Source organism: Scomber scombrus, chromosome 15 (genome assembly GCF_963691925.1).
Source record: "Scomber scombrus chromosome 15, fScoSco1.1, whole genome shotgun sequence".
Lineage (NCBI taxonomy): Eukaryota > Metazoa > Chordata > Actinopteri > Scombriformes > Scombridae > Scomber > Scomber scombrus.
Window position 1 is genome coordinate 1429713 of NC_084984.1, and position 26719 is coordinate 1456431.

The 26719-nt window shown below is 38.7% G+C and overlaps 1 protein-coding gene across 3 annotated transcripts in view; it reads right to left on the reverse strand.

The window, feature by feature from the left end:
* The window catches only part of xpo7 (exportin 7), a 54776-nt gene extending 32679 nt beyond the window's left edge, over positions 1-22097 (reverse strand). For 2 of the 3 annotated variants that reach the window (XM_062434313.1, XM_062434311.1), the window contains exons 1-16: positions 22065-22089; positions 15044-15190; positions 14245-14338; positions 13889-14055; positions 12774-12839; positions 12499-12603; positions 8831-8996; positions 8043-8116; positions 7819-7938; positions 6893-7039; positions 6436-6608; positions 5600-5793; positions 4680-4785; positions 3366-3501; positions 371-444; positions 74-154 (exon numbers count right to left, since the gene is read on the reverse strand). In XM_062434313.1, coding sequence (XP_062290297.1) covers positions 74-154; positions 371-444; positions 3366-3501; positions 4680-4785; positions 5600-5793; positions 6436-6608; positions 6893-7039; positions 7819-7938; positions 8043-8116; positions 8831-8996; positions 12499-12603; positions 12774-12839; positions 13889-14055; positions 14245-14338; positions 15044-15190; positions 22065-22082 — 1868 coding nt within the window. In that variant the 5' untranslated portion in view covers positions 22083-22089. Of the gene's footprint in view, positions 1-73; positions 155-370; positions 445-3365; positions 3502-4679; positions 4786-5599; positions 5794-6435; positions 6609-6892; positions 7040-7818; positions 7939-8042; positions 8117-8830; positions 8997-12498; positions 12604-12773; positions 12840-13888; positions 14056-14244; positions 14339-15043; positions 15191-22064 lie in introns of all 3 variants that reach the window. The other variant, XM_062434312.1, reaches the window with a different exon arrangement.
* Positions 22098-26719: the final 4622 nt, after the last annotated feature.

Genomic DNA, 26719 nt, shown 5'->3' on the forward strand with positions numbered 1-26719 from the left:
ACACATACACACACACACACACACACACACACACACACACACACACACACACACACACACACATAAAGGATATCCTAAAGAGAGGTCGTTGAGTAGCTGGAGTGTCTTGGAGGTGATTGGTTCACACTGGCCCCAGTACTTCAAGTTTGTGATGCTGAAAGAGAAAAAAGAACAATTACGATGAAAAATGATGAATATAATAATTATTATAATAATCTACATTAATTATTTCTATACAGTTAAACATGCTAGAGGACTAAACGAAGCAAGAAAATAATCAGATTTAAGAAGCTGGAATTAGATAATTTATGTATTGTCTTAAAAAAAAAAAGACTCAAAATGATGAAGTGATATATTTAATAATACTCACATTTTCCCTATAAAGACACTGAGTACCATCGTCTCGTCGTTCAACCCCAGAACCTCTGATAGTCGTCGATAAAGCTGCACACACACACACACACACACACACAGAGAGACACACACACACACACACAGAGAGACACACACACATCGCTGTCAATGTGAACAGTCAAAAAACACACATTTTATTATTGCTATGAGCAGTTTGTCCAGTCATCATCTGTCCATCATTTTCATGTCATGTTTTAGTAACGCTATAAAAGAGCCAGTGAGGTTTGTTAGTGTCCATGTGGTTTAGTTTAAATTTAAAGGGTTAAAATGTGAAAATAATCGTATGAATACATTTGCACACATTCTTTTTTGTGTGGACCCAGCATCAAATTTCTGCTTTTAATCCATTTTGAGAGAATATATTAGAGGATTATGGCAAAAATGTCTAAGTGGTGTAACCATAGAAACTTTGTACCAAATAATTCAACTTGCTTAAAAACTGTAAATTCTCAACAAAACACCATATCAACTAGTTTGGCATGATCTTACATTATAACTTTTATATTAAATAAAGGTAATGGAATACAATTGTTCTAAATATTACATTTACTCTGGGTTACCATGGAGATCAGGAAACATTTACATGTTTTAAATGAAGTCATTATTAGTATAAGTCCACTTAAATACACTGTAGGTGATAAAATATGTAATATTTATCATTCTTTTGTGGTTACACCATTTGACATTTTCAGGAGCATTCAGTCTTACTTTTGGTAAAAAAATGGTGCAAATGTCATTTCAAATGATATAAAACCAACAAAAATACTAAATGTACATTTTAACAAACCTGATGCTGCTTTTAAAACTAATTTAACTAATTTTAACTGACCCATGTTCCTCTTGTTCATACTGACTAATAAAAGATGCTGTTTAAAACTAGTTTTTAAGATCTTTTTAAGGTCTTTTCCTGTATTCATCCATTTATAAAACAATTATTAAAACAATAAAACCTTAAACTACACATTGATCCAGTTTTCTCTTATTGATCTTTTTTTAATATATTGATTATATTGAACTGGGCGTAACTCGGACCTCCATGATGTCTTGCTGCTATGGACGTCCATGATGTCTTGCTGCGGAGCCGCTGAGTTCAGTCTGAATTTATCTCCACTAAAACCAACTAAAATACTAAATGTACATTTTAACAAACCTGATTCTGCTTTTAAAACCAGTTTAACTAATTTATGAATTCATCAGCTTGTTAACACTTATGTCACTGACCTATAAACAGATAATGACAACATAGTAAAACAGCTGTAATAATGTTAAACATGGAGAACTTATCCTAAGTTTACACTTTTAAATACTTCATAATGTCCTTATATCTGTTTATTTCTACATTGTAGTTATAGACCCTTTAATAACTGTTTATGTATGAATTAGTAATGATAAATAAATTAAATGTGCCAAGTGCCAAACCTTATTAGTCACTGACCCGTTTATAACATCAGTTTTAAACCCTCGACAGTGTAAAAAGTGTTTTTCTACACGGTCGGTAAACTAAACGTCACCAGCCGGATCTTTGACGGACAGGATGCAGACGGACGACACAAAGCCGCTAATCTACAGACGCAAACGAAGCATGAAGAGCCTAATAAAGAACCGGGGAGGGGGGGCCTCACGCTAGTTTGGAGAACAGAGGGTTAAAGCTAGCAGGAAGTTGGGGCCCCCTCCCTAAAAACTGGCTTCACAGAGTCACAGCAGCTCATTGTGCTGACTGTACTTGTTGTTTCTGCTCGTGACCTGCAGCTCAAAAAACGTATATAATAATAAAAACATCTTCTGCTGTTTGTGTTACTGAGCTCCGGGAAGTGAAAGCAGAAGCTGTGATGATGATGATGATGAGAGTTTCAGGTAGTTCAACTCTCACAGTAAAAAAAAGCCTTAAAAACACTGATTCAAGTTTATTAAGCAGCTAATAAAAACAACAGATTCACACAAAGAGCTGCAAGGTTTCTGCCGAGCTAACGAAGCTACTCAAACACATTTCAGCTTCATTTTAAAGATCCTTTGATTTTAAGTCATTTTCAGGTATTTTACAGAAGAAGTGGTGCAAATTATAAGAACAAAATGAAAATACTGCATTTATTTTAATTGGCTTTATATGTACTAAAATTATTGATAAATTACACTCTCATCAATTCTTTAACAAACAGGAAATACTACATATAATACTAGTTTTTTGTCGATCGATATTTCAGCATATCAGGCTGTTTCAATAATTTCCTGAAAGTATCTGTAGAGTTAATTTTCATTCTTCATTTATTTGTTATATAAATTAGTATAAAATTAACTGTTAAATACCTGAAAATTACTCTGAATATTTACAAAAATTTAAAATAAAATTAACTATTAAATAGATAAATAATTACAGAAAATTGGTGTGAAATTAACTCTCAAATACCTGAAAATATACAAAAATTAAGAATAAAATTAACTATTAAATAGTTTAAAATTGACATAAAATTAATATAAAATTAAATCTTAAATACCTGAAAATGACTCTGTAGTAATAAGTATAAAATTAAAGAACCTGTAAAATAAACCACACTTCTACTCAACATCAAATCATTATTTAAAACTCAGTGACGTCACTTTTTTCTTTTCTTTTAAACAGGTAGGGGGCGCTAAAACCACACCGGACACCAAACTACAGATTCTACTTTTTGCAGAACTTATCTGGGACGTTCACATTTTGCAGTTTCTGGCCCAGAACAAAGAGAACACACTCCGTCAGTCAGCATGAAGTCAAACCGCACAATAAAACACTCTGAGCCGCTCTAACAGGGACTGCTGCGGTCAGCACGAGCACACAAAGGATCCGCTCGCTCTCATCGACCTGCGGCCCCCCGTCAGCGAAGGGTTACTGAGCGCAGAGGAGGAGGAGAGGTGCAGGGAGCTACAGACATCTACTCTATTTAGGAGGACGGGGGGGAAAGCAGCAGGTTTACCTTTGAGGATTTCTGCACCTGGTCGCCGATGTAAATCTTTCTGAACTGCTCGAAGAAGCTGAGCATGGCGAGTTCCAGCCGCTCGTTCCCGGCCTGCGCCAGCCGAGAGTCGGTCAGGTTCATCAGCTGCAGCACCCTGAGGGACCAAAAATATACACACACACACAAGGAGTCAGTGTAAAGGCTGCAGCACCCTGAGGGACCAAAAGCACACACACAAGGAGTCAGTGTAAAGGCTGCAGCACCCTGAGGGACCAAAAATACACACACATACACACACACACACACACACACACAGGAAGTCAGTCAGTATGTTTACATGCAGCAACAAATTCGAATTTCTAATCGTATCAGACATAGTTTGGACTTTTAAAATGCTCGTAAACACCTTAGTCCGATCAGACCTACTTCGGACCATAACGGACGTCTCAAAATCGGATAAGAACACCTACATAATTCGTTCATAGTCGGCATTTTAACGCCACGTAAACTCAGCAATCGTATCTAAATCGGATTTTGCATTCTGCGCATGCTCGAGAATTTCCGCTGTGGCTTTCACCTGGAAGTGAAAGATCTGTTGTTCTTTTTATACGCATTACTAGAAGGAAAATAATGCACCAAATGTACGCTACTGTAGCATTGTCCATCTTCTCGTACGCCATCTTTGTTTGAATGCCGTCAGATAGTTTGTTGTTGCTGTTAAGTAGAGGTCAACAGGAAGTGGCTCTTTGTTGAGAGGGCTACAGGAAGTGGCTCTTTGTTGAGAGGTCAACAGGAAGTGGCTCTTTGTTGAGAGGTCAACAGGAAGTGGCTCTTTGTTGAGAGGGCTACAGCGCCACATAGCGTAACGGAGTCAGCCATGCTCCGGCCATTTATCCAATTCTCTGAACGGCTTGTATACTCCGACAAGTGATCCGGTCTTATGCATCTTTATCTGATACGATCAGTAATTCCAATTTTTTGCTGCATGTAAACGTACTGAGTGTAAAGGCTGCAGCACCATGAAGGAGATTTGACGGAGTTTTGATGTCATTTCCTTCGCTGGTTCCTGAAAACATCATCACCACCTGCTGATTTCTTACCGACAGACTAATTTTCCGTCCATGGCGTCCTGCTCGCTCCCTCCTTCTCTCTTTATTTCCCCCCCCACCTTCCGTCTGTACTTCCTCCCTCCCTCTTTCTTTCCTTCTTTCTTTCCTCCCTCCTTTCTCCCTTCCTTCTTCCCTCTTTTTCTTCCTTCCTTCCTTCCTCCCTCCCTTCCTTCCTTCCTTCGCTGGCTCCTGAAAACATCATCACCACCTCCTGATTTCTTACCGACAGACTAATTCTCCGTCCATGGCGTCCTGCTCGTCTGTGCTGGCAAACGACACCCGTCCGCCGATCACCGCCCCGATTATATAAACCAGCCATGTCAACCGACCTGCAGCGGAGAGGAAACATCAGTCACAGTTACAACCTCACACACTAACATCAATGAGTCCAGTTAAAACTCATTTTACTCATCAAGTTGATTTAAACTCTGAAACTTAAAGACAAGTCAGTAGAGATTAATTTATAACATGTTCTGTCATTACAGAGAAACTGAGATTAAAGACTGTTTATTAGGGTCGAGGTCAGAGTTTAAACCCAACAATAATCTGATCATTAGGAAAAAAATGAGAAAATACAAGAAAATATCTTATTTTACATTATATTACATCACTGTATAACAATATTGTAATACTTATATCTGTGTGTGTTACTGTGTGTATTTCTCTGTTTGTGTGTGTGTCACTGACTCTCCTGCACAGTGTGTGTGTGTGTTACAGTGTGTATTACAGTGTGTGTGTATATGTGTGTGTGTTGCTGACCCTCCTGACCAGTGATGTGTTACAGTGTGTGTGTGTGTGTGTGTGTGTGTGTGTCACTGACTCTCCTGCACAGTGTGTGTGTGTGTGTGTTACAGTGTGTGTGTGTGTGTCACTGACCCTCCTGCACAGTTAGTGTGTGTGTGTGTGTCACTGACTCTCCTGCACAGTGTGTGTGTGTGTGTGTGTGTGTGTTACAGTGTGTGTGTGTTACTGACCCTCCTGCACAGTGATGTGTATTACAGTGTGTGTGTGTGTTACAGTGTGTGTGTGTCACTGACCCTCCTGCACAGTGAGTGTGTGAGTGTGTGTGTGTGTGTGTGTGTGTGTGTGTGTGTGTGTGTGTGTGTGTGTGTGTGTGTGTTACAGTGTGTGTGTGTCACTGACCCTCCTGCACAGTGATGTCTGCAGCACTGGAGTTGGTGGACTGCAGCAGCTCCTGGTAGGTTTGAGCCGCCTGGTCGAACAGCTGGACGAGCAGAGCGCACGTCTTCTCGTACTCACACCTCCCGATGGTGGACAGCTGGTCCAACTGCTGCTGGACGAGCCCGGCGTCGTCCAGAGGGTCTTCTAACCCGTCTCTGTGGAGCAGAGTGCTGCATTTAATTATCTATTATTTGAATTAAATAGCCTCTCTACCATAGACTGTATATAAAATGTAACATCCATGACGTCACCCATTGGTTTGTGGACTGCTGCTCAGAGGCCAATAGTATCGGATCTGAGCAGCGCCATCTTGAACATTTTAGGTGCATGCTGGGAAAAATAAAAACACGGATTCTACTTATATGGGCATCAGGAGGAGCATGAGGCGCCCTCCTGAACCTGTGAACCAATCAACCTGTCAATCACGACGTAGCCACGCCCTAATGCATACCCTGCTTTATCGTCACATATAAAATCAGGGAGGCCAAAATGTCCCAAATGAACATCATACTGCATTGAAGAAGGCTTTAAACTAGCGATTGAGACCATAAACACATTTTGAAAACGTTTACTGAGGTTAGAAATCAAGTGAGAAGTTGGTGAATTCTCCATTGACTTGTATAGAGACGGAAGTCCTTTTGACACCAAAACGGTCGCCCCCTGGTGGCCTTTTGATAGAATGCAGTTAAGTTACTTCCTCATTGGCCTACGCTCAGAGGACCGGAACTCCCTGCCTGGTCTCTACCAAAAAGACCAGAGTAACAGTACAAGGAGGAAGAGGAGGAAGAGGATGCTACCTGAGGATGACGTGGACCGACTCCAGCCGTGACGTGATGTAGGCTTTAGTGACTTCAGGAGTGTAGGTCTCCAGCAGATGAGGCTCGGTGGCTTTAACGTAGGGGACAGAAGCTGCTAGACGCTGCCACAGACTCAGCAGGTAGTGGACGCTGTTAGGGGCGAACTCCCAGTGCTGAGGAGGAAGAGGAGGAGGAGGAAGAGGAGTAGGAGGAAGATAATCAGGTTATAAAAATAGTAAAATGTAAATAACACTCATTGTAAGTGGCTGAATATCTTATAGAGCATCCAAACTGTAGTTTAAACTATTTTACAGACAGTTACTGTTTCCTCGCTGCAGATTCATTCTAATACATAATAATACTGTAACACTTCCAGCTGGACGTGTTTTATCATCATCATTTTTTTTTTTTTTTGGTGCAGTCTGAGTTTAACCCTTCCATGAACTTCTCCACTCACCTGCAGACTGGTGACGGTGAAGTTGGCTATGAGGCGGATGACTTCAGGGTAGTTTTCTACTTTGACGAGCTCCCCCAGCTGATAGTTACTCTTCAGCCTCGCCAGCAGACGACAGAACTCGTGGTAGTTATTCGGATCCGGCAAACACTGAAAGCACAAAATAAAGAAGTAAGTTTCACCGGTTTTTAACCTTCATGTCGTCCTCCCGGGTTAAATTAACCCCGTCTGTTTTGACTGTTCCTTCTTTCCTCCCTTCCTTCCTTCCTTCCATCTGTCCTTCCTCCCTCCTTCTCTCTTTCTTTCCTTCCTTCCTTGCGTCTGTCCTCCCTCCCTCCTTCTCTCCTTACTCTCTTTCCTCCTTTCCTCCCTCCATCCCTCATTTTCCTTCCTTCCTCCCTCCTTTCTTCCTTTCCTCCCTCCCTCCTTCTCGCTTTCTTTCCTCCCACTACCTTCCACCCCTCCTTCTTTCCTTCCTCTTTACTTCCTCCATCCCTCCTTCTTTCCTTCCTCCCTCCCTCCTTCTCTCTTTCTTCCCCTTACCTTCCTCCCTTCTTTTCCTTTCTCCCTTCCTTCCGTCTGTACTTCCTCCCTCCCTTTCCTTCCTCTCTCTTTCCTCCTTTCCTTCCTCCATCCCTCCTTCTTTCCTTCCTCCCTCTCTCCTTTCTTCCTTTCCTCCCTCCCTCCTTCTTTCCTTCCCTCCTTCCGTCTTTCCTGCCTCACTCCTTCTCTCTTTCTTTCCTCCACCTACCTTCCCCCCTTCCTTCTTTTCCTTTCTCCCTTCCTTTCTCCCTCCTTCCTTCCTTCTTCCTCCCTCCCTCCGTTCTTCCTTCCTTCCTTGACTCGAGGACAACAGGAGGGTTAAAAGAAGAAGCAAAAACTAAACAATGTGCATCAGCGAGATTTTAAAGAGGAGAGTTATAATAAACCTGAGGGTTCGCTAGTATCCTCTTCACTCCGTCCACCAGGTGCGAGAGGAACTTCGCTCGCTCTGCGTTGTTGAAGAGGGACCGCCGGACCGAGGCGATCTGAACTAGACATGACAACACCTGCACGCACAATTAAAATAAAAAACAAAATGTGATCAGTGTCAAACAGGAAGCGCCACAGTTGAACTCAACGTCACTGAAGCACAGTTTCTACTTCCACTTACCAACGGGGAAAGGGAAGGAGGGATGGAATGATATAAATTGAAAAAGAGCTGCAGGGTGGAGGAATCAAGAAATGCTGCAGGTAGACAAAAAGAGAGTTTAAAGTTAATACAGTTTTAATAATAATAAAGTTTTTATTAAAGACTTCGGGGTCACAGAGTTCAAGTCAGCAAATGTCAAATTTAAGATTCATATAATGCTTTTAGTGCCAACTGTAAAGGAATAAATGCACATTAACCTTCGTGTCGTCCTCCCGGGTCAAATTGACCCCGTCTGTTCTGACTGTTCCTTCTTTCCTTCCCTCTCTTCTTTCTTTCCTGTCCTTCTTCCCTTCCTCCCTTCCTTCTTCCTCCCTCCCTCCCTCCCTTCCATCCTTCTTCCTCCCTCCCTCCTTTCCTTCCTTCTTCCTCCCCTCCCTTCCCTTCATTCCTTCCTTCCTCCTTTCCTACCTTCCCTCTTCCCTTCCTCCCTCCCTTCCTCCTTCATTCCTTCCTTCCTCCCTTCCTTCCTCCCCTGACTCGAGGACAACAGGAGGGTTAAGCATTAATATTTCTACTGTTATAATGACAATGTGGAATAATAATAGTTTAGTATATTTAAATATATTTTAGCTGCAGCTTAAATGTATTTTAATGGGTTTTAATACAATGAATCTAATGCTTATCGTTTATTTCACACTTTCTTTCGAGCTTTAATTGTAATGTGAATCCCTTTCATCGTCTACAGTTCAGATAATTTAATTAAAGGTTCATCTCTTCATTGCTTTATCTCCAGTTCTCGGTGCAGCTACCTGATCTCCAGGACGTGGGGATCTGTACGGTGCAGAGATCGTCCGACGACTCGTCTGTGGAAGTTCCTATAAAGTCGTAGTTGAGGCAATTGTAGCTGAGTTTTAGCAGCTGCATGAGTAGACCGTGCTGAGATTCATCGTTCAGGTTCAGGTTCTTCCCCGAAGCCTAAAAAAACAAACACAAAAAGAACAACAACATCTCTTTAGCTTCGTTAAACTGGCAGCGGTTTAGTTTCTCTTTCAGCTGCCTGGTTGAGACTCGGCGTCGGTTTTTTCGGGGTGTCGCTGCTGCAGGACGGTCGGCAGGTTTCAGCCACATTACGAACAAAGACAAGTTTTCTAGTGGAGATTCGGCAGGATCCGCTCAGCCGTCCTGAAACCCTGAAAGACATCGCACATCGTGAACAAAGGGATCGTTCTTTATATCAAAACTAAGATTTGATGAAAGCGGAAATTTGAAATATCTTCGATTTTAAAAAGCAACTTAAGTGTTTTAAGAGGCTGTAGTTTAGTTTAATTCGAACATAAAATATATAGAAGTAACAGAAAACTTTAAATGTTTAGTGTTCTAGTCCTACACCTTTATTTAAAGCTGAAGCTGAAAGATGTGGAAGTTTTAAAACAGCGAACTTTGATGATATCTGTCGCCAAGAAAATTTTTGTTGCAATGATTTAAACATGGAAAAAATGGTTTTACATGAGAAGCTGCTTCATGCTCGTTCTCAAACAGAGTGAAGAGTCTTTTTCTACATCGGTTTCAGTCAGGTATCTGAATCCTTCATTAAACTATTAAATCATAATCACATCATCGATTTAAACTTGTGAAACCAGAGCTGCAGGATTTAAACCCTGTCAGCTAATGACAGCAGTTTCAGTGCTGAGCTGAGTGCTTTACATTCACTTCACTGAGGAAGTTACTGTTGGATTTCTCCAGGAAGATTAATTTCTTCACCGTCACGTAAAAGAGAAAACTCTGTAATCAGTCTCAGGGTTTAGAGGAGCCTGGTGCAGGGAAGTGTCATTAAAACCCAATAATAGAATTATTGTTGTTGTCGTTTTTTTCATTGAAAACTTTAATCAAAAGTTGAGCTGTGTAGTATACTACGAAGGGTTCATTGACAACTACTGCAGAGCAATTCTCACTTTCAGCCACTAGGGGGATGTCTAAGTTTTTGTAGTAGCCTGTGACACGGAGTGAATTTTTACTGCTGCTCTCAGCTACTTTTGGTGCTTTTCCACTACACAGTTCTAGCAATACTCGACCCTACTCAGTTATTTCTGTGTCTCCATCAGGGATAGTACCTGGTACCTGGTACTTTTTTAGTATCTGCTCCGCCGAGGTTCCAAGCGAGCCGAGCCGATACTAAATGTGACGTCAACAGACTGCCGGCCACTGATTGGTCAGAGAGTCACTGGAAGAGTCATGAGCCGTCCCACACAAGAATCAAACCCGGCATTTTTAAATACCAACAACAGCATTACAGCAAGTACACCATCGCCTCCATGTCCTCCATTGTTTATGTGTTTGTGTCGCTATGACGACCCCGCTCACGTTGAAGAGGAACGGAGTAATGTAAATGGAATAGTAATGGAAAAGGTTCCTGGTACCGAGTCGATCCGAGTAGAGCTAGAACTGTATAGTGGAAAAGCGCCATGTGACTCGGTAGTAAGATAGCCTGCTAGCTAGCTGACTGGAAGACACACTAAAGTCCAACGTGGTTTAAAAGCTTCCAGAAAGTAAAGGATAATGTTGTCAGGTGTGAAATATGTGGAGTAGAGTTGAGTTATGGTGGTTTCACACGGACATAAAGCTGCTGTGACGGTTACTGAGGGAGACGGACCTGACGCTAATCACCAGACTAGTATGTTAAACATCAGAGAGAAAACTAACGTTACGTCTCTCATTGCTAACATGATGTAAAGGAAATGCTCAGCGTTGTTTATGACGGGGAGAAAATAATCCACCTGTTATATTTTTAGGGGTCTATAAACCTGATTATCATTTAACCTTCATGTCGTCCTCCCGGGTCAAATTGACCCCGTCTGTTTTGACTGTTCCTTCTTTCCTTCCTCCCTCCTATTCTCTTTCCTCCCTTCCTTCTTTCCTTCCTCCCTTCCTTCATCCATCCCCTTTTCTTCCCTTCCTTCTTTCCTCCCTCCTTCTCTCTTTCTTTCCTCCCCCCTACCTTCCCCTCTTCCTTCTTTCCTTCCTTTCTCCCTCCCTCCTTCTCCCCCCCCTTCCTTCCTTATTTCCTACCTCCTTTCCTTCCTTCCTTCCCTACTTCTTTCCTTCTTCCCTCCCTCCTTCCTTCTTCCTACGTTCGTATGACAACAGGAGGGTTAAATAAATACAAGTTTGCACAGTTAAAGCTTGTTGTTTGTTATCAATATTTAAAGTTCTTTTTGACACATTACACACACACACACACACACACACACACACACACACACACACACACACACACACACACACACACACACACACACTCCAAAAACAAGTTCAGAGGCAGAGGAGAAGTCTGGTTACTTATTCTCTGAGTAATCTGATTACTGCTATGATTTCAATCAATTAACTGATAAAGTTTCATGTTGAAACTCTTTTAAATGTAATTCAGCAGCAGTTTGTCATCATTACTTTCCGCTAACCATAAATATAAACTTCACTTCTGACTGTCAAGATTACACTGAATATTCCTGAGACTGTTAAATATACAGTTAATGTAATATCTTAATTTTTCTACAGTAAAATGTCCAAATTTACACCTCAGACTGAACCAGTGCATAGTTAACTTAGGATTTATGTCTGGTAACAGATTATCTTCTTTAACACGATGTTATCCACAAATAAACCCAAATAAAAACAATTTAAGTCGTAATAAGGTATTTTACTAAAGCCAGCCCTAATGAAATGTAAGCTTCTTTTTTATTTAAAGCCCCATTAAATCCTGATCCCGTTTAGTTTGCTCCGTCTGTGCCAACATGTGTCAAACTGTTATAATCCACAACAAAAAACATAAAACATCTGCAGAGAAATTATTTTAAAACAGGAACAGAAAGCAGCTCAGTGACAGAATCATCATCATGTTCTCCACACCAATAACATTTAAAAGAGAGTATGAGAGGTTTTATCATTATTTTTATATTTATATATATTTAAATCAATTTTAGCCGCAGCTTAACCCTCCTGTTGTCCTCGAGTCAAGGAAAGAAGGGAGGAAGGGAAGGAAGAAGAAGGAAGGAAGGGAAGAAGGAAGGAAGGGAAGGAGGAAGAAGAAGGAAGGGAAGGAGGAAGGAAGGCTGGAAGGGAGGAAAAAGGAAGGAAAGGAGGGAGGAAGGAAAGGAGGAAGGAAGGAAGGAAGGAGGCAGGAAGGAAGGGAGGAAGAAGGAAGGAAAGGAGGGAGGAAGGAAGGAAGGGAGGAAGGAAGGGAGGAAAGGTATATAGGGAAGGAATATATATTTATATAGAGTTACTTGGAATAATAGTTTATTTTCTGTTATTTTTCCTTTTTTAAAACACAGTTCAGACTTAGTTTTTGTGTAGTTACTAAACTGTGTATTAACTGTATTAATAAATCTGATCTTAACATCTTTTAGCAGTTATTTTAAACATTGGCTGAGTCACAGAATTAATTAATGTTCCTGTTTTAACACCTGAGTGACAGGTTTACCTGTTTTAGGAGATTACAGGAAAGAGTGAAAATGTCGAAGAGGGAGGAATCTCTGAATGATGAAGCGATCTTCCTATGTTTGGTCAGAGGATGCGTTGTGTCGGCCTAAAGAGAGAGCGAGAAAAAAGCCTTGTTTAAAACATGTTTAATACACACACACACACACAAACACACACAGACAGACAGACAGACAGACACACACACACACACAGACACACTCACACTCAGACACACACACACACACACACACACAGAGGAGGAAGTGATGAACCTACCTGATTGATCTCATTTGTCAGCTGGGACAGGATGGTGACACCGATGATGCAGTGCTCAACGCTGTCCTGAAAACAGTAAAAAAAAAAGAAACCCGGTGAAAAACGAGCTCAGAGACGTTAAAGCGTTTAAACACCGACAGGAGCGATGAATGACATGAAAATACGAAATACTCAACAATCAAAACTATTCCAACCGGCAGTGATACAACTTTCAAACAGAAGCACATATTTGCATGAGGAACATGAATTTGTGACAAAAACATGAATTAGCGTCAAAAACACATTTGTAACAAAAACACGAATTTGTGACAAAAACACGAATTTGCGACAAAAATACGAATTTGTGACGAAAACACGAATTTGCGACGAAAACACGAATTTGTGACGAAAACACGAATTTGTAACAAAAACACTAATTTGTGACAAAAACACGAATTTGCGACAAAAACACTAATTTGTGACGAAAACACGAATTTGCGTCAAAAACAAAAATGTGTGACAAAAACACGAATTTATGACAAAAACACGAATTTGCAACAAAAACACGAATTTCCAACAGAAACACGAATTTAGGACCGAAACTAGGGCTGAGCGATATGGACAAAATCAAATATGACGATATTTTAGACCAAACACCTCGATATCGATATCGCAACAATATTGTAGAGATGACCGTCGATGCTTTAACAAAATATTTACACTTTGAAATGTTTGATAAATAATCATCAGTAATATGGATAAAATGACAAAGTGGGTAAAAGGTAAATAACAGAAGTTTAATAAGTTCAGAATTATATTCTTAAACTGTAATGCCGCCTTAGAAACCAGGAAAAGACGACTCTGATGACATATCGCAATATTACGATATCCTAAATCTAAGACGATATCTTGTCTCATATCACGATATCGATATAATATCCATATATTGCCCAGCTCGAACTGAAACATCAATTTGCAACAGAAACACAAACCAAAAAACCCTACATTGCTTTGCTGCTGCGTAATATTCGTGCTCTGTATGAAATGACAAACCAACAACTCCAAAAACATGCGATTAAAAAACCCCAGCGTGCAAAGGCCTTTACCGTTTTATACCGAAAAGATGAAACACGCACCTGTAGGAAGCGCGTCACATCGGCGATGACGTTTCTGAAGACGTAGTCATCTTTCTGACAGTCGAACCAGCCCAGTTTGGTGATCCTCGCGTACAGCTGGATCAACGCCTGGGTCACAAACGCTGCTAACTTTGGCCGCGTCGCCAAATAATTCAGCACATAGTTCCCTGTAAGGTAAAAAAAATGAGATTCATGAGAGCGGAGAAACAAACCTGAAAGACTCAACACCAGATTTATAAGAAACCTTTCCTTAGTTTTTTAAAGAAGCTGCGGTCAGATAAGATTGTATTTCCCAAAACAAAAGAGAATCAACCTGCCAAGACTGGACTTCAATAACTGGTTTAACAGATACTCACGGATGTCGATGCGTTGCTCGAGGGGCAGAGGGTTACTGGTTCGAGAAACCAGTTTAGATAAACAGGTGGCCGCAAGCAGCTGAGAGTACGACGACTGCGAAGAAGAAGAGAAAAGAAACATCAGCACACATCTGGTCCGCTGTTTCCTGTCGATCCGCATTAAAGCATTAAAGTTTACACATTAATGTTTAACGTAAACGGCACTTGAACTTTAATGTCACGTAAATGTTTCCATGATGTAAACATTCACGTGACGTTAATGTTTGTGATTTTAATGTTTACGTGACATTAACGTTAACATTCACGTGACTTTAACATTCACGTGACTAACGTTTACGTGACGTTAATGTTTATCTGATGTTGATGTTTACGTGATGTTAACATTCACGTAACGTTAATGTTTATCTGATGTTGATGTTTATGTGACATTAACGTTTACATTCACGTGACTTTAACGTTCACGTGACTTTAACGTTTACGTGATGTTAACATTCACGTAACGTTAATGTTTATCTGATTTTAATGTTTACGTGACATTAACGTTTACATTCACGTGACTTTAACGTTCACATGACTAACGTTTCCGTGACGTTAAAGTTTCCGTGACGTTAATGCTTATCTGATGTTGATGCTTATATGAGATTAATGTTTATGTGACGTTAACATTCACGTGACTTTAACGTTTCCGTGACGTTAACATTCACGTGACGTTAAAATTCACGTGACGTTAGCGTTTCCGTGTCGCAGACATCCGGCAGCGACGTTACGGGTCGAACACGGTGCGACTGGTTCTACTCACGCTGCCTCTCTCCAGCAGCAGCTGACATTTGCTGAGACAGTCGGGGCTGTTGGTGAACTCCACCAGAGCTTTCTCTGCCTGGTGTCGGACGGCGGTGTCGGTCGTCTCGTACAGCTGCTTACACAGGATCTCCAGCTGGGCAAGGCCCTAGATAACCAGAGACAGAGAGAGGGGAGACACACGGAGGGCTTATCAGTCAGCAGCAGATCCTAACAAGGAACAAACGTGACAAGGAGACAAGAAGACGGAGCACAGTGTGTTCCTCACAACACACTACAGCATCCCTCACATAACCACACACACCTAGAGAGACAGACACACACACATATATATACACACACACACACACACACCCAAACAAACCATTATAATCAGTGGTGGATGTGATGCTCATGGCAATAAATCACTAGTCTACTGATCAATAGACTCAATGATAACTACAACTACTGACAATTAATTCATAATTTTAAACAGAAACAATAAAACATTCAAACATCATTTTCCCAGCCTCAGTTTTTTAAACTTTATTATTATTATTATGATAAGATCAACTCCACGCTTTATGGTTTAGTCCTTTATTTTGTTCTCTATGTTTGTAAAATTATATATTTAATGAATTTACAACACAGTTTGTAACAAAATAATATAAAACATCTTGTTGTAAAGTTGTTTTAATGTATTTATTTTTCTCCCTTGTTCTTTACATTCATCTTATTAAAAACGTGATCATTTAATAACTTAAATCAACACATTATATTTATAAAAAATGTACATTTTGCAGCAGATGTCTCAGGTGGGTTAAATCGTGTTTATATGTAAATAAAAACATGTTTACTTTAACTTTATTTTTAATCTCACACCTTTAAAGAGAGAGCGGCCGGCAGCAGAAAGTGCTGAATCATGCTCAGTCACTGTGAGATGTTTCTGATAAAAAACCCTAAAAAAAGGCAGCTGGGTCCCTGGTCTGAGGAAGATGATGATGATGATGAGGGTCTTCACGTGTGGCTCGTGGTGAATTGATTATTGACGACACGTGTGTGATGTGAGCCGGCGTTATCAGCATCAGATATGACATCACGTCTGACATCCTGCTGACCACAGATAAGAGCCGAGCGTCCAACGCTGCCAACGTTAACGCCGCCGCCCGCGACCACAAACTAAAAATATTTCATCATCATTCAGATAAACCTGCATCAGACCGAGGTATTTATGGATACATTTACAAATACATAAATAAAGTTGTTTTATAAAGCTTGATAGAGGACTAAGTGTCTCAGGATTAATAATCATCCCCTCCTTTGATTAACTGATTAATAATTTAAATTATAAAGTGAAATAAAATAGATAGAATTGCTTATTTCCCACAGTGGGAGTAACTTGTTGTTGTGCCTCTTTTGGACTCCTCCCTATATATAGCAGCACTTTAAAGCTTAACTTTTTAGATATGATCGGCATCAAGTTATCTGGTAGCAGCGTCTCAAATGTGAATATTTTTTTTAATTTCCTGCATTTCACGGATTATAAACTCGACTTCTTTGTAAAGAAAAAAATAAAATAAAAATCATACTTCTCTGATTGCAGCTTCTTAAATGTGAATAGTTTCTGTTTTTTTTTTAGTCAGACAGTAAACTGAAGATCTTTGAGACATTTGAGTAACGTCATGTTGAACTTTGGGAAACACTGAACAACATTTTTCACCATATTCTGAGAAAGTAATCAACAGATTATTTGATGATGAAAATAATATTTAGCCGTAGTCTTAACATGACAAAAAGAAAAGCAGCAAATCATCACATCTGAGGAACTGCAACCAGAGAATATTTGGATTTTTTTAACTTGAAAACTACAATGACATAATTAGAGTTCGACCGATGCGTGATTATCTTTTACAGAATATGGACATTAAATGCAGATTTGTTTGCGATGAGGTCATTAAACATTTCTATAATTTAACAGTTAACTAAAAACTTTATGGTATAAAATGACATCATTGCACTGAAACCGTAAACTACACTGGGACAAAAACATGTCCGTATATATTAAACTTAAATCAAGAAAAAGGATCTAATATACATAAAATGTTGCGTATGTTACTTTAGAAAATGACTTTAACCTTTTTAACTCAACCTGCTGACATTCACTGACTCGATGCTCACGAAGTATTTAAACTTGTTGCTACGTCGGAGGTTTTACAACTTTGTACGTAACTTCAACGAGTTTCGAACGTGCAGCATTTCGTCCTCATGTACAAGCAACGACTCAACAGACGTTTAGCTCCGTTAAACAATGCTAACGTAAATATTTCATCCTCACTTACAAGTGACGAGCTGTAAAAGATGCTAACGTAAATATTCCATCCTCACAAGTGACGACAACAGACGTTCAGCTTGTTAAACAATGCTAACGTAAATAATTCATCCTCAAACACAAGTGACAACAACCGACGTTCAGCTGAAAAAGATGCTAACGTAAATATTTCATCCTCACTTACAAGTGACGACAACAGACGTTCAGCTTGTTAAATGATGCTAACGTAAATATTTAATCGAGCATAAGTGAGACAACAGACGTTCAACTCCGTTAAAATATGCTAACGTAAATATTTCATCCTCACAAGTGAAGACAACAGACGTTCAGCTGTAGTTACAGTAAACAAACTTTTGGGTGGGTTAAACTCTACGGATCAGATATGAGAGTGAAACTAAACCGTTAAATACACAAAATTTAATGAGACTTAATTAAAGCAGCTGTGATTAATTAACAGAAGCATCAAACTGGGGCTCTGAATGCAAAGCTGCAATTATTTTAACACGTAATAATTGAATATTTTTGAGGGTTTTTTGGACATTTTATGACATCACTGAGTGAAATAATTAGTAAAGGAAAAAAACTGTTTGCAGATTAATAACGAAAGTAAAAGAAGCTTTAATCTCACACATCAGCATTAAATCAAATGACCACTGAAAGAATTTAAGCTTCCTGAAAATAAAAAACGTGCAGTTGTTTTAAGACTTTCTGTAGTACAGTTAGAGGTACTTGTACTTTACTGTAGTACAGTTAGAGGTACTTGTACTTTACTGTAGTACAGTTTGAGGTACTTGTACTTTACTGCAGTACAGTTTGAGGTACTTGTACTTTACTGTAGTATAGTTTGAGGTACTTGTACTTTACTGTAGTACAGTTTGAGGTACTTCTACTTTACTGCAGTACAGTTTGAGGTATTTGTACTTTACTGCAGTATAGTTTGAGGTACTTGTACTTTACTGTAGTACAGTTTGAGGTACTTGTACTTTACTGTAGTACAGTTTGAGGTACTTGTACTTTACTGTAGTACAGTTTGAGGTACTAGTACTTTACTGTAGTACAGTTTGAGGTACTTGTACTTTACTGTAGTACAGTTTGAAGTACTAGTACTTTACTGTAGTACAGTTTGAAGTACTAGTACTTTACTGTAGTACAGTTTGAGGTACTTGTACTTTACTGTACTACAGTTCGAGGTACTTGTACTTTACTGTAGTACAGTTAGAGGTACTAGTACTTTACTGTAGTACAGTTTGAGGTACTTGTACTTTACTGTACTACAGTTCGAGGTACATGTACTTTACTGTAGTACAGTTTGAGGTACTTCTACTTTACTGCAGTACAGTTTGAGGTATTTGTACTTTACTGCAGTATAGTTTGAGGTACTTGTACTTTACTGTAGTACAGTTTGAGGTACTTGTACTTTACTGTAGTACAGTTTGAGGTACTTGTACTTTACTGTAGTACAGTTTGAGGTACTAGTACTTTACTGTAGTACAGTTTGAGGTACTTGTACTTTACTGTAGTACAGTTTGAAGTACTAGTACTTTACTGTAGTACAGTTTGAAGTACTAGTACTTTACTGTAGTACAGTTTGAGGTACTTGTACTTTACTGTACTACAGTTCGAGGTACTTGTACTTTACTGTAGTACAGTTAGAGGTACTAGTACTTTACTGTAGTACAGTTTGAGGTACTAGTACTTTACTGTAGTATAGTTTGAGGTACTTGGTGTGTAGTCGGCTCACATCTCAGATGTCTATGAGTTGTTAACAGCTCCACCAAATACTGATTTTTCCCTCTAAACTTCTCACATGCTTTCATTTCAATAAATGTTCAAATGATCCAATATTTCAGCAAAAATCAAAGATTAGAGAAAAAGTCAAAAAACTGAAAACACATTTGTGTATCAGAACTTAGTTTGTTCTTCTTTCCCATTAATCATCTCACCAGCCTCGGGTCAGCAGATAAAACCAGGAAGACTCTTATGCCATTATCACAATATCGATATAATATTGATATATTGCCCGGCTCTATATAATAATATATCAGTCAGAGGGACCAAACCACTACTTTTACTGTTATACTTTAACTACATCACTCATAATACTTCATGCACGACTGGTTCTGTAGTATTTCCACATAGTTTACGTGGTGCTGGTACTTCTGGACCAGCTCCAGGGTTTATGTCAGTGATGCAGCTCCTCCACGCTGCACCGGTTTGTGCTGCTGCTGCTTGTTTCCAGCATGGACGTTTACCTGCTGCTCATATCGAACATAAACTCATTTACCATCTCCACTTTTTAAATCTGAGCTGTTATTGTGCTTAAAATAAAAGACTAATGCCAAAAACATCACGTTTAAGATATTAAACAGGACTAACAAAGGAGCATTACGCCTCATAGATTCATCTTTCAGTTTCACTTCATACATTGAACCTCTTTCTTTCTCTTTCATCTTGCAGCTTCATCCCCAAACATGTGTCCAACAGCAGCAGCCGGTCGGAGCTACAGCTGGCCGGTGTTACGGTTTAACTGGTGACCGTGTTATCTGGTGACTCACATCATAGACATGTTACTGGATGTGAATGAGCACACTTTAACTCACACACATGGTTAGATTCTCCAGATATTATAGACACGTGAGTCTGTTTAAACTAACTTAGTGACAGGATCCTTTAAGAAGAGAATGAGTCATTTTGTTTAATAGTGACACAAACTCATTTAAACTCTTTTAATCTACTCTGTCAATGATTTCTACACAATACGAGAAGATTAAAGAAAATTAAACCATCATTTAAGATTATTTTTTTCCTTTTATAACTGAAACCTTTCTAAGAGCCTCCAGTATGTTAACTTTTCATGTCCAATGTTGTGCAATAGTAGTAGTTCATGTATAATACCAATTTCAATTCAACTGTGCTATATATATATATGTGTATATGTGTGTGTGTATGATATACTTTCCCCCCTTCACTTTAATATGTGCAATTTACCACTAAATACCAATATTACTCTTGTGCTGTAAATAATGTCACAATTATTGTTTTTTATTATATATTTCTATTATTGTTTTTCGTACTTATTTATTGTTCTTTATTCTTTCTTATTGATGCTCTTGTTTTTACTGTCCACTTGCTGCTGTAATAATGCACATTTCCTCATTGTGTGACTAGTAAAGGAATATCTGATCTTATCTTAATGATTTTCTTTTCTCTCTCTCTCTTTCTGTCTCTCTCCTCCTGCAGATCTTTCCCTCCTGTGCAATATATACATATAATATACATACATTTTGTTCTTCATTTTAATCTGTGCAATAACAATATAACCTCTGGTATATTACCACTTAATACCAATATTACTGTTGTGCTGTAAATAATGTCATAATAATAATTATTATAATTTTCTACTGTTATTGTTTTTCATACTTATTTATTGTTCTTTCTATTCTATGTTACTGTCCACTTGCTGCTGTAATAATGCAAATGTTCCCATTGTTGGTCTAATAAAGGAATATCTGTTCTTATCTTCTTATCTATCTTTTATAATGTTTGTCTTGCATTTTGTTCATCTCTATTTATTAAATAAATCTATGTAGTATGTTTTTAAAAGGGATTAAACTAAAAATCAAAGGTTTTTGTTTTTTTAGGAGAGAGTCACCAGATAACACGGTGACCAGTTAAACCGTAACAGCAGGTCTGGAGAGCTACAGCTCGCCGGTGTTACGGTTTAACTGGTGACCGTGTTATCTGGTGACTCTCATCACATAATACACGTTACTGGATGTGAATGAGCACACTTTAACTCACATACATGATTAGATATTAAACAGACAGACAGAGAATGTGTATTTTAAAAAGGGATTAAACAAAAAAAGGTAAAATAAAAGGCTTTCTTTAAAGGAGAGAGTCACTAGATAACACGGTCACCAGTTAGACCGTAACAACGGCTACAACAACAGCATCAACAACATGAGGCTCAGTATCCCTCCTGGTTTGCTTTATATTGCTTTTAATGCTTTATTACAAAAATCCAACATGGTGTTAACATCCACCGGCATTAACAGGAGGTTTACCGGATAATAATATAAACAAACCGGACCATGTTTTCAAACCGGAGCTCGGGCGGGAGCTAACGTTAGCCGCCTAGCATGCTAACACCGTCAAAGCTTCAACGCGTTAAAATATCTCACACGTTTTAACCCAAAAAAGCTTAAACATTAGATATTTAACCACATCTAATATTTATAGTGTGAGCTTCACAGGCGCTGGGGCGAGTGTGTCCTGCTACCCTGACTGCTACATGTCCGCTTGTTTTATTGTTTACTTCATAAAAACAGGCCGATAAACTCGCCCGTCACGCCGGACATGAAGCACTTTCCTCGGGCACAGACACCGCCGTTTCCCCGCTGTAGCACCTGGAGCCTCCGGAGCTTCAATTTGCGTTAAACAACCCTACAAATGAACCTCGTAGCTAAACGCATGCTAACACTGCTGCAACAAGCCTTGAGTCTGAGCAATGACAGCAGGCCACAAGTCAACACAGGCAGGCGGACACATCCTTCTCTTTTTACCGCCTGCCGCCGGAGCACCGAGGCCGCCCTGCAGGCACCGGCAGCCCGCAGAGTCCGTGCCCGGGACCCGGCAGCAGGATCCGGGCTCAGACTCATCCGCGCACACGTGGATAAACAGTCGGTTACAAAAACATGAAACCTCTGCTTACCTGCACATGATCCGCCATTTTTCTCCATTTCATGCACCTCTCACTCCCCCGCTTATGGGTATGGACAGGCAACAGCGCCCCACCTGGTGGCACCTTGCTACTGCAGGAGAAGTGGGGATTTTCAGACTGTCCGTAAACACAACACACAGAAAAAAACTCAAAACTGGTTAATGCACATAAAGGTAATAGAAAAAAGATGAATGCACAAGAAAATTTCAGGCTACATGAATGTTGTTTAGGATGTTTTTACTGCTGTCAAATGTAGTATTTGCAGTATAAAAGAGTTTAACCAAGTCTTATACCAGCAGTCAGGTGTCCATATGAACAGTAAAGAGGTTTTCCTCTCTGTAATCATTCATCCTGTTCATACTGACTATTAAAACCTTCAAATGTGCTTTCAGTGTTCAGTGATGGAGGACTGTATCACAGTGTGTCAACACAGTCATTTAAAGTAGATGATCAGCTTCTATTGAGCTTCATCAGTGTGAGTTAGTCATATCAAGTGATATCTGACACATTTACAGTCTTTTTAGCATCAGATTCCCTCTTAGTGTTTCCCTGTTGAGCTGTGGTGGAAGAATAGTAACAAAAAGACTTTGCTACTAAAAACACTGTAACCCTAACCCTTCTGTCTTCCTTTCTTTCTTTCTTTCTTTCTTTCTTTCTTTCTTTCTTTCTTTCTTTCTTTCTTTCTTTCTTTCTTTCTTTCTTACTTTCTTTCTTTCTTTCCTCCAACTTCTTGTTCTTTTCTTTCTTTCTCTTCTTCCTCCTTTCTTTTCTTTCTTTCTTTCTTTCTTTCTTTCTTTCTTTGTCTTTCTTTCTTTGTGTTTCTTTCTCTCCTCCTCCAACTTCTTGTTCTTTTCTTCTTTCTTTCATTTTCTTTCTTTCTTTATTTGTTTGAGTTTATTGAGTTTTCCAGAGCTCAGATTGTTTTGTCCAAACATTACAACATAATAAAATTACAGTCTTCACATTTCTGGTGATTGGCAAATTCTTTCTGCACTGAAGTTAACTTTAAACAAAACTATAACTGCTAAAAGTTTACAGAATATAGAATAAACCTGCATATCAGTAGTTTTGGGCTAATATTTAATAATAAATAAAATAATAATAATTTATAGCAGCAGCAGAGTTTCTTGTTCTGGAAGAAAAAGTGAAACTCAAAGCAAAAGTTCAGATGTTTTTTAAGTGTTTTAACAGCCAGTGAAGTGTTTGACGTGTTAATGATCAATAAACCTGTCAGTGAAATGATCAGGATATTTGTGACGTTCAGGGCCGTCAGGAGAAACGGAGGTTCGTGCTGCTGCTGCGTTCCAGTGCGCTCGGAAAAACGGACGCTGTGACACAAGCACAGAAATAACGTCTGAAATGCTCGATGAGGAATAATAATAATGTTAATAATAATAATGTAAATTAGTTTAAACTGTAACAATCAATTTAAATAGTTTGACACACATGCACATTAAGTTTTACCCAAAGAACTAAATAAATAATTAATTGATTAAACTGAACTAATTACTGATATTAATGTTTTTTCTATCAACGATTATTATTTTGTACAAAACTTAAAGAAATTTATTCTCAGTGAAGAAAAATATCACAAAAATCGGGAAAAAAAGGAAAGAAAGAAGCTGAAACTAAAACATGTTGATCATTTCTACTTGAATAATATTAATAATAATAATAATAATAATAATAATGATAATAAAGTAAACAATTAGACACAAATGCACACAAGAGATAAAAGACAAAAACAAAAAAAGATACAAATCTATATATATATATAATATAATATACATATAGTTTTTTATTCACTTTAATGTGTGCAATAAATATCATCGCAATACCAATATTACTGTTGTGCTGGAAATAATGTCAATGTCACAGTTATTATTATTTTATTATATATTTCTACTGTTATTGTTTTTCATACTTATTATTTATTGTTCTTAATTCTTTCTTATTGATGCTCTTCTATGTTTATTGTCCACTTGCTGCTGTAATAATGTACATTTCTCCACTGTGGGACGAATCTAATCTTATCTTATTTACTGTTATCTGTTATTTTGTTTTATAAATGCTTTTTATAATGTTTGTCTTGCATTCTGTTCATCTCTATTTACTAAATAAATAAATATACTTACATGTGAATTATTGTATTGTAGAGTGTTATATTCATGTTGTTAATAAAGTTCTTTGTAGAGATTATTATTAAAAAAAAGAGAGAAGTAATTAGTGAGTGACGTCATGGCGGATCCGGATCATGTAGTTCCTCCCTGCGGCCGCTAGATGGCAGCAAACACTCATAATTTAATACAGCGTTCCTCTCTTTACTTCAGTATTTATTATTTATTATACAAACATATATATATAAATACACATATTTGTTTTATTAACACAACTTTTGGGTATTTTTAGTAACAAGTTTTTATTTTTTTCTATTTCATAGTTTGAGATGTGTTTCAATGTGATGTTATGTCTATCTATCTATCTATCTATCTATCTATCTATCTATCTATCTATCTATCTATCTATCTATCTATCTATCTATCTATCTATCTATCTATCTATCTATTTATCTATCTATCTATCTATCTATCTATCTATCTATCTATCTATCTATCTATCTATCTATCTATCTATCTATCTATCTATCTATCTATCTAGAGAGAATATCAGGTTCAGTAAAGAGAGAAGAATTTATTAGAGTGACAGAAGAAGAAGAAACATTTCCATGTACGCGTCCGTACTGTAAGAAGACCAACGTGCACCTGTCCTTTACCAGATGTGAGGAGGAGAAGTTCCTCTGTCAGTATCTCGTGTCTCTTTTCTCTCAGCAGCTGTAAAAAGCAGATCTGACCTTCTGTTGACAGACGGCTTCCTGCTGGCTGCGATTCAGTCTCACGTTGCTCAGCTGTGTTTATCATTTCATCATCAAAAAAAGAGTCTCTCTCTCTCTCTCTCTCTCTCTCTCTCTCTCTCTGTCTCTCTCTCTCTCTCTCTCTGTCTCTCTCTGTCTCTCTCTGTCTCTCTCTCTGTCTCTCTCTCTCTCTCTCTCTCTCTCTCTCTCTCTCTCTCTCTCTCTCTCTCCCTCTCTCTCTCTCTCTCTCTCTCTGTCTCTCTCTCTGTCTCTCTCTCTCTCTCTCTCTCTCTCTCTCTGTCTCTCTCTCTGTCTCTCCCTCTCTCTCTCTCTCTCTCTCTCTCTCTCTCTCTCTCTCTCTCTCTCAGTGTTTGAGGTAAAGCTGCATGTTAATCTGTCTTTGATGTGACTTTGGACTCCCTGTTGCTCCACTCCTCCGCTTCAGTACACAGAAACATAAAGTCTGTACATCACTAACACGGCAGAGCAGAGCTGCAGAGAGGGTTTCTGTGGCTCCTCAATCAATCAATCAATCAATCAATCAATCAATCAATCAATCAATCAATCAATCAACCAATCAATCAATCAATCAATCAATCAATCAACCAATCAACCAATCAACCAATCAACCAATCAACCAATCAACCAATCAATCAACCAATCAACCAATCAACCAATCAATCAATCAATCAATCAATCAATCAATCAATCAATCAATCAACCAATCAACCAATCAATCAATCAATCAATCAATCAATCAATCAATCAACCAATCAATCAATCAACCAATCAACCAATCAATCAATCTTTATTATATAGCGCCAACTCACAACAAAAGTCATCTCAAGGTACTTTTCAAACAGATCCCTCCTTCCTTCCTTCTTTCCTCTTTTCCTTTCTCCCTTCCTTCCTCCCTCCCTCCTTTCCTTCCTTCTTCCTCCCTTCCATCCTTCCTTCTTCCTCCCTTCCTTCTTTCCTCCCTCCTTTCCTTCCTTCTTCCTCCCTTCCATCTTCCCTTCTTCCTCCCTTCCATCCTTCCTTCTTCCTCCCTTCATCCTTCTTTCTTCCTCCCTTCCTTCCTTCCTCCCTCCTTTCCTTCCTTCTTCCTCCCTTCCATCCTTCCTTCTTCCTCCCTTCCTTCCTTCCTTCCTTCCTTCCTCCCTCCCTCCTTTCCTTCCTTCTTACTCCCTTCCTTCCTTCCTTCCTCCCTCCTTTCCTTCCTTCTTCCTCCCTCTTTTCCTTCCTTCTTCCTCCCTTCCTTCCTTCCTGAGTTTGTTCTCTTCATAAAAAATGTCTCTACCAAACATTGAAGCACAGATGTGTTTAGAAAGCATCAATAGTCTCACTGACTGATCAATAAATGTGATTAAACCTTGATTAATGTCTCAGAGAACAGAGAGAGTGTATTTTTTTTAGCTTTTACACCACTAAACATCTCCTATCACACAATATCATGTCCTATTTTACCTCAGACATGAAAATATAACATAGCAATAATGATACGTTATCTACGTTACCATGGTAACTAGATGGCAGCTGTCACTCAAACTAACTGTAGGTTGTTTTTAGTCATTTTTTAAATCTCTTTTTGGTAGTTTTTATGTTCCTTCAGTCAATTTATGTCTCTTCTTGGTGGTTAAATGGCTGTAATGGTTATACAATAAACCCCACAGTTCCATAAAGCTCTTCTCATTTTCACTTTACATTAAATAACATTTATCCACCAAAAAGAGATGAACATTTTTGTCTCTTTTTGGTGGTTAAATGTATTTTAATGTAAAGGTAAAATGAGCAG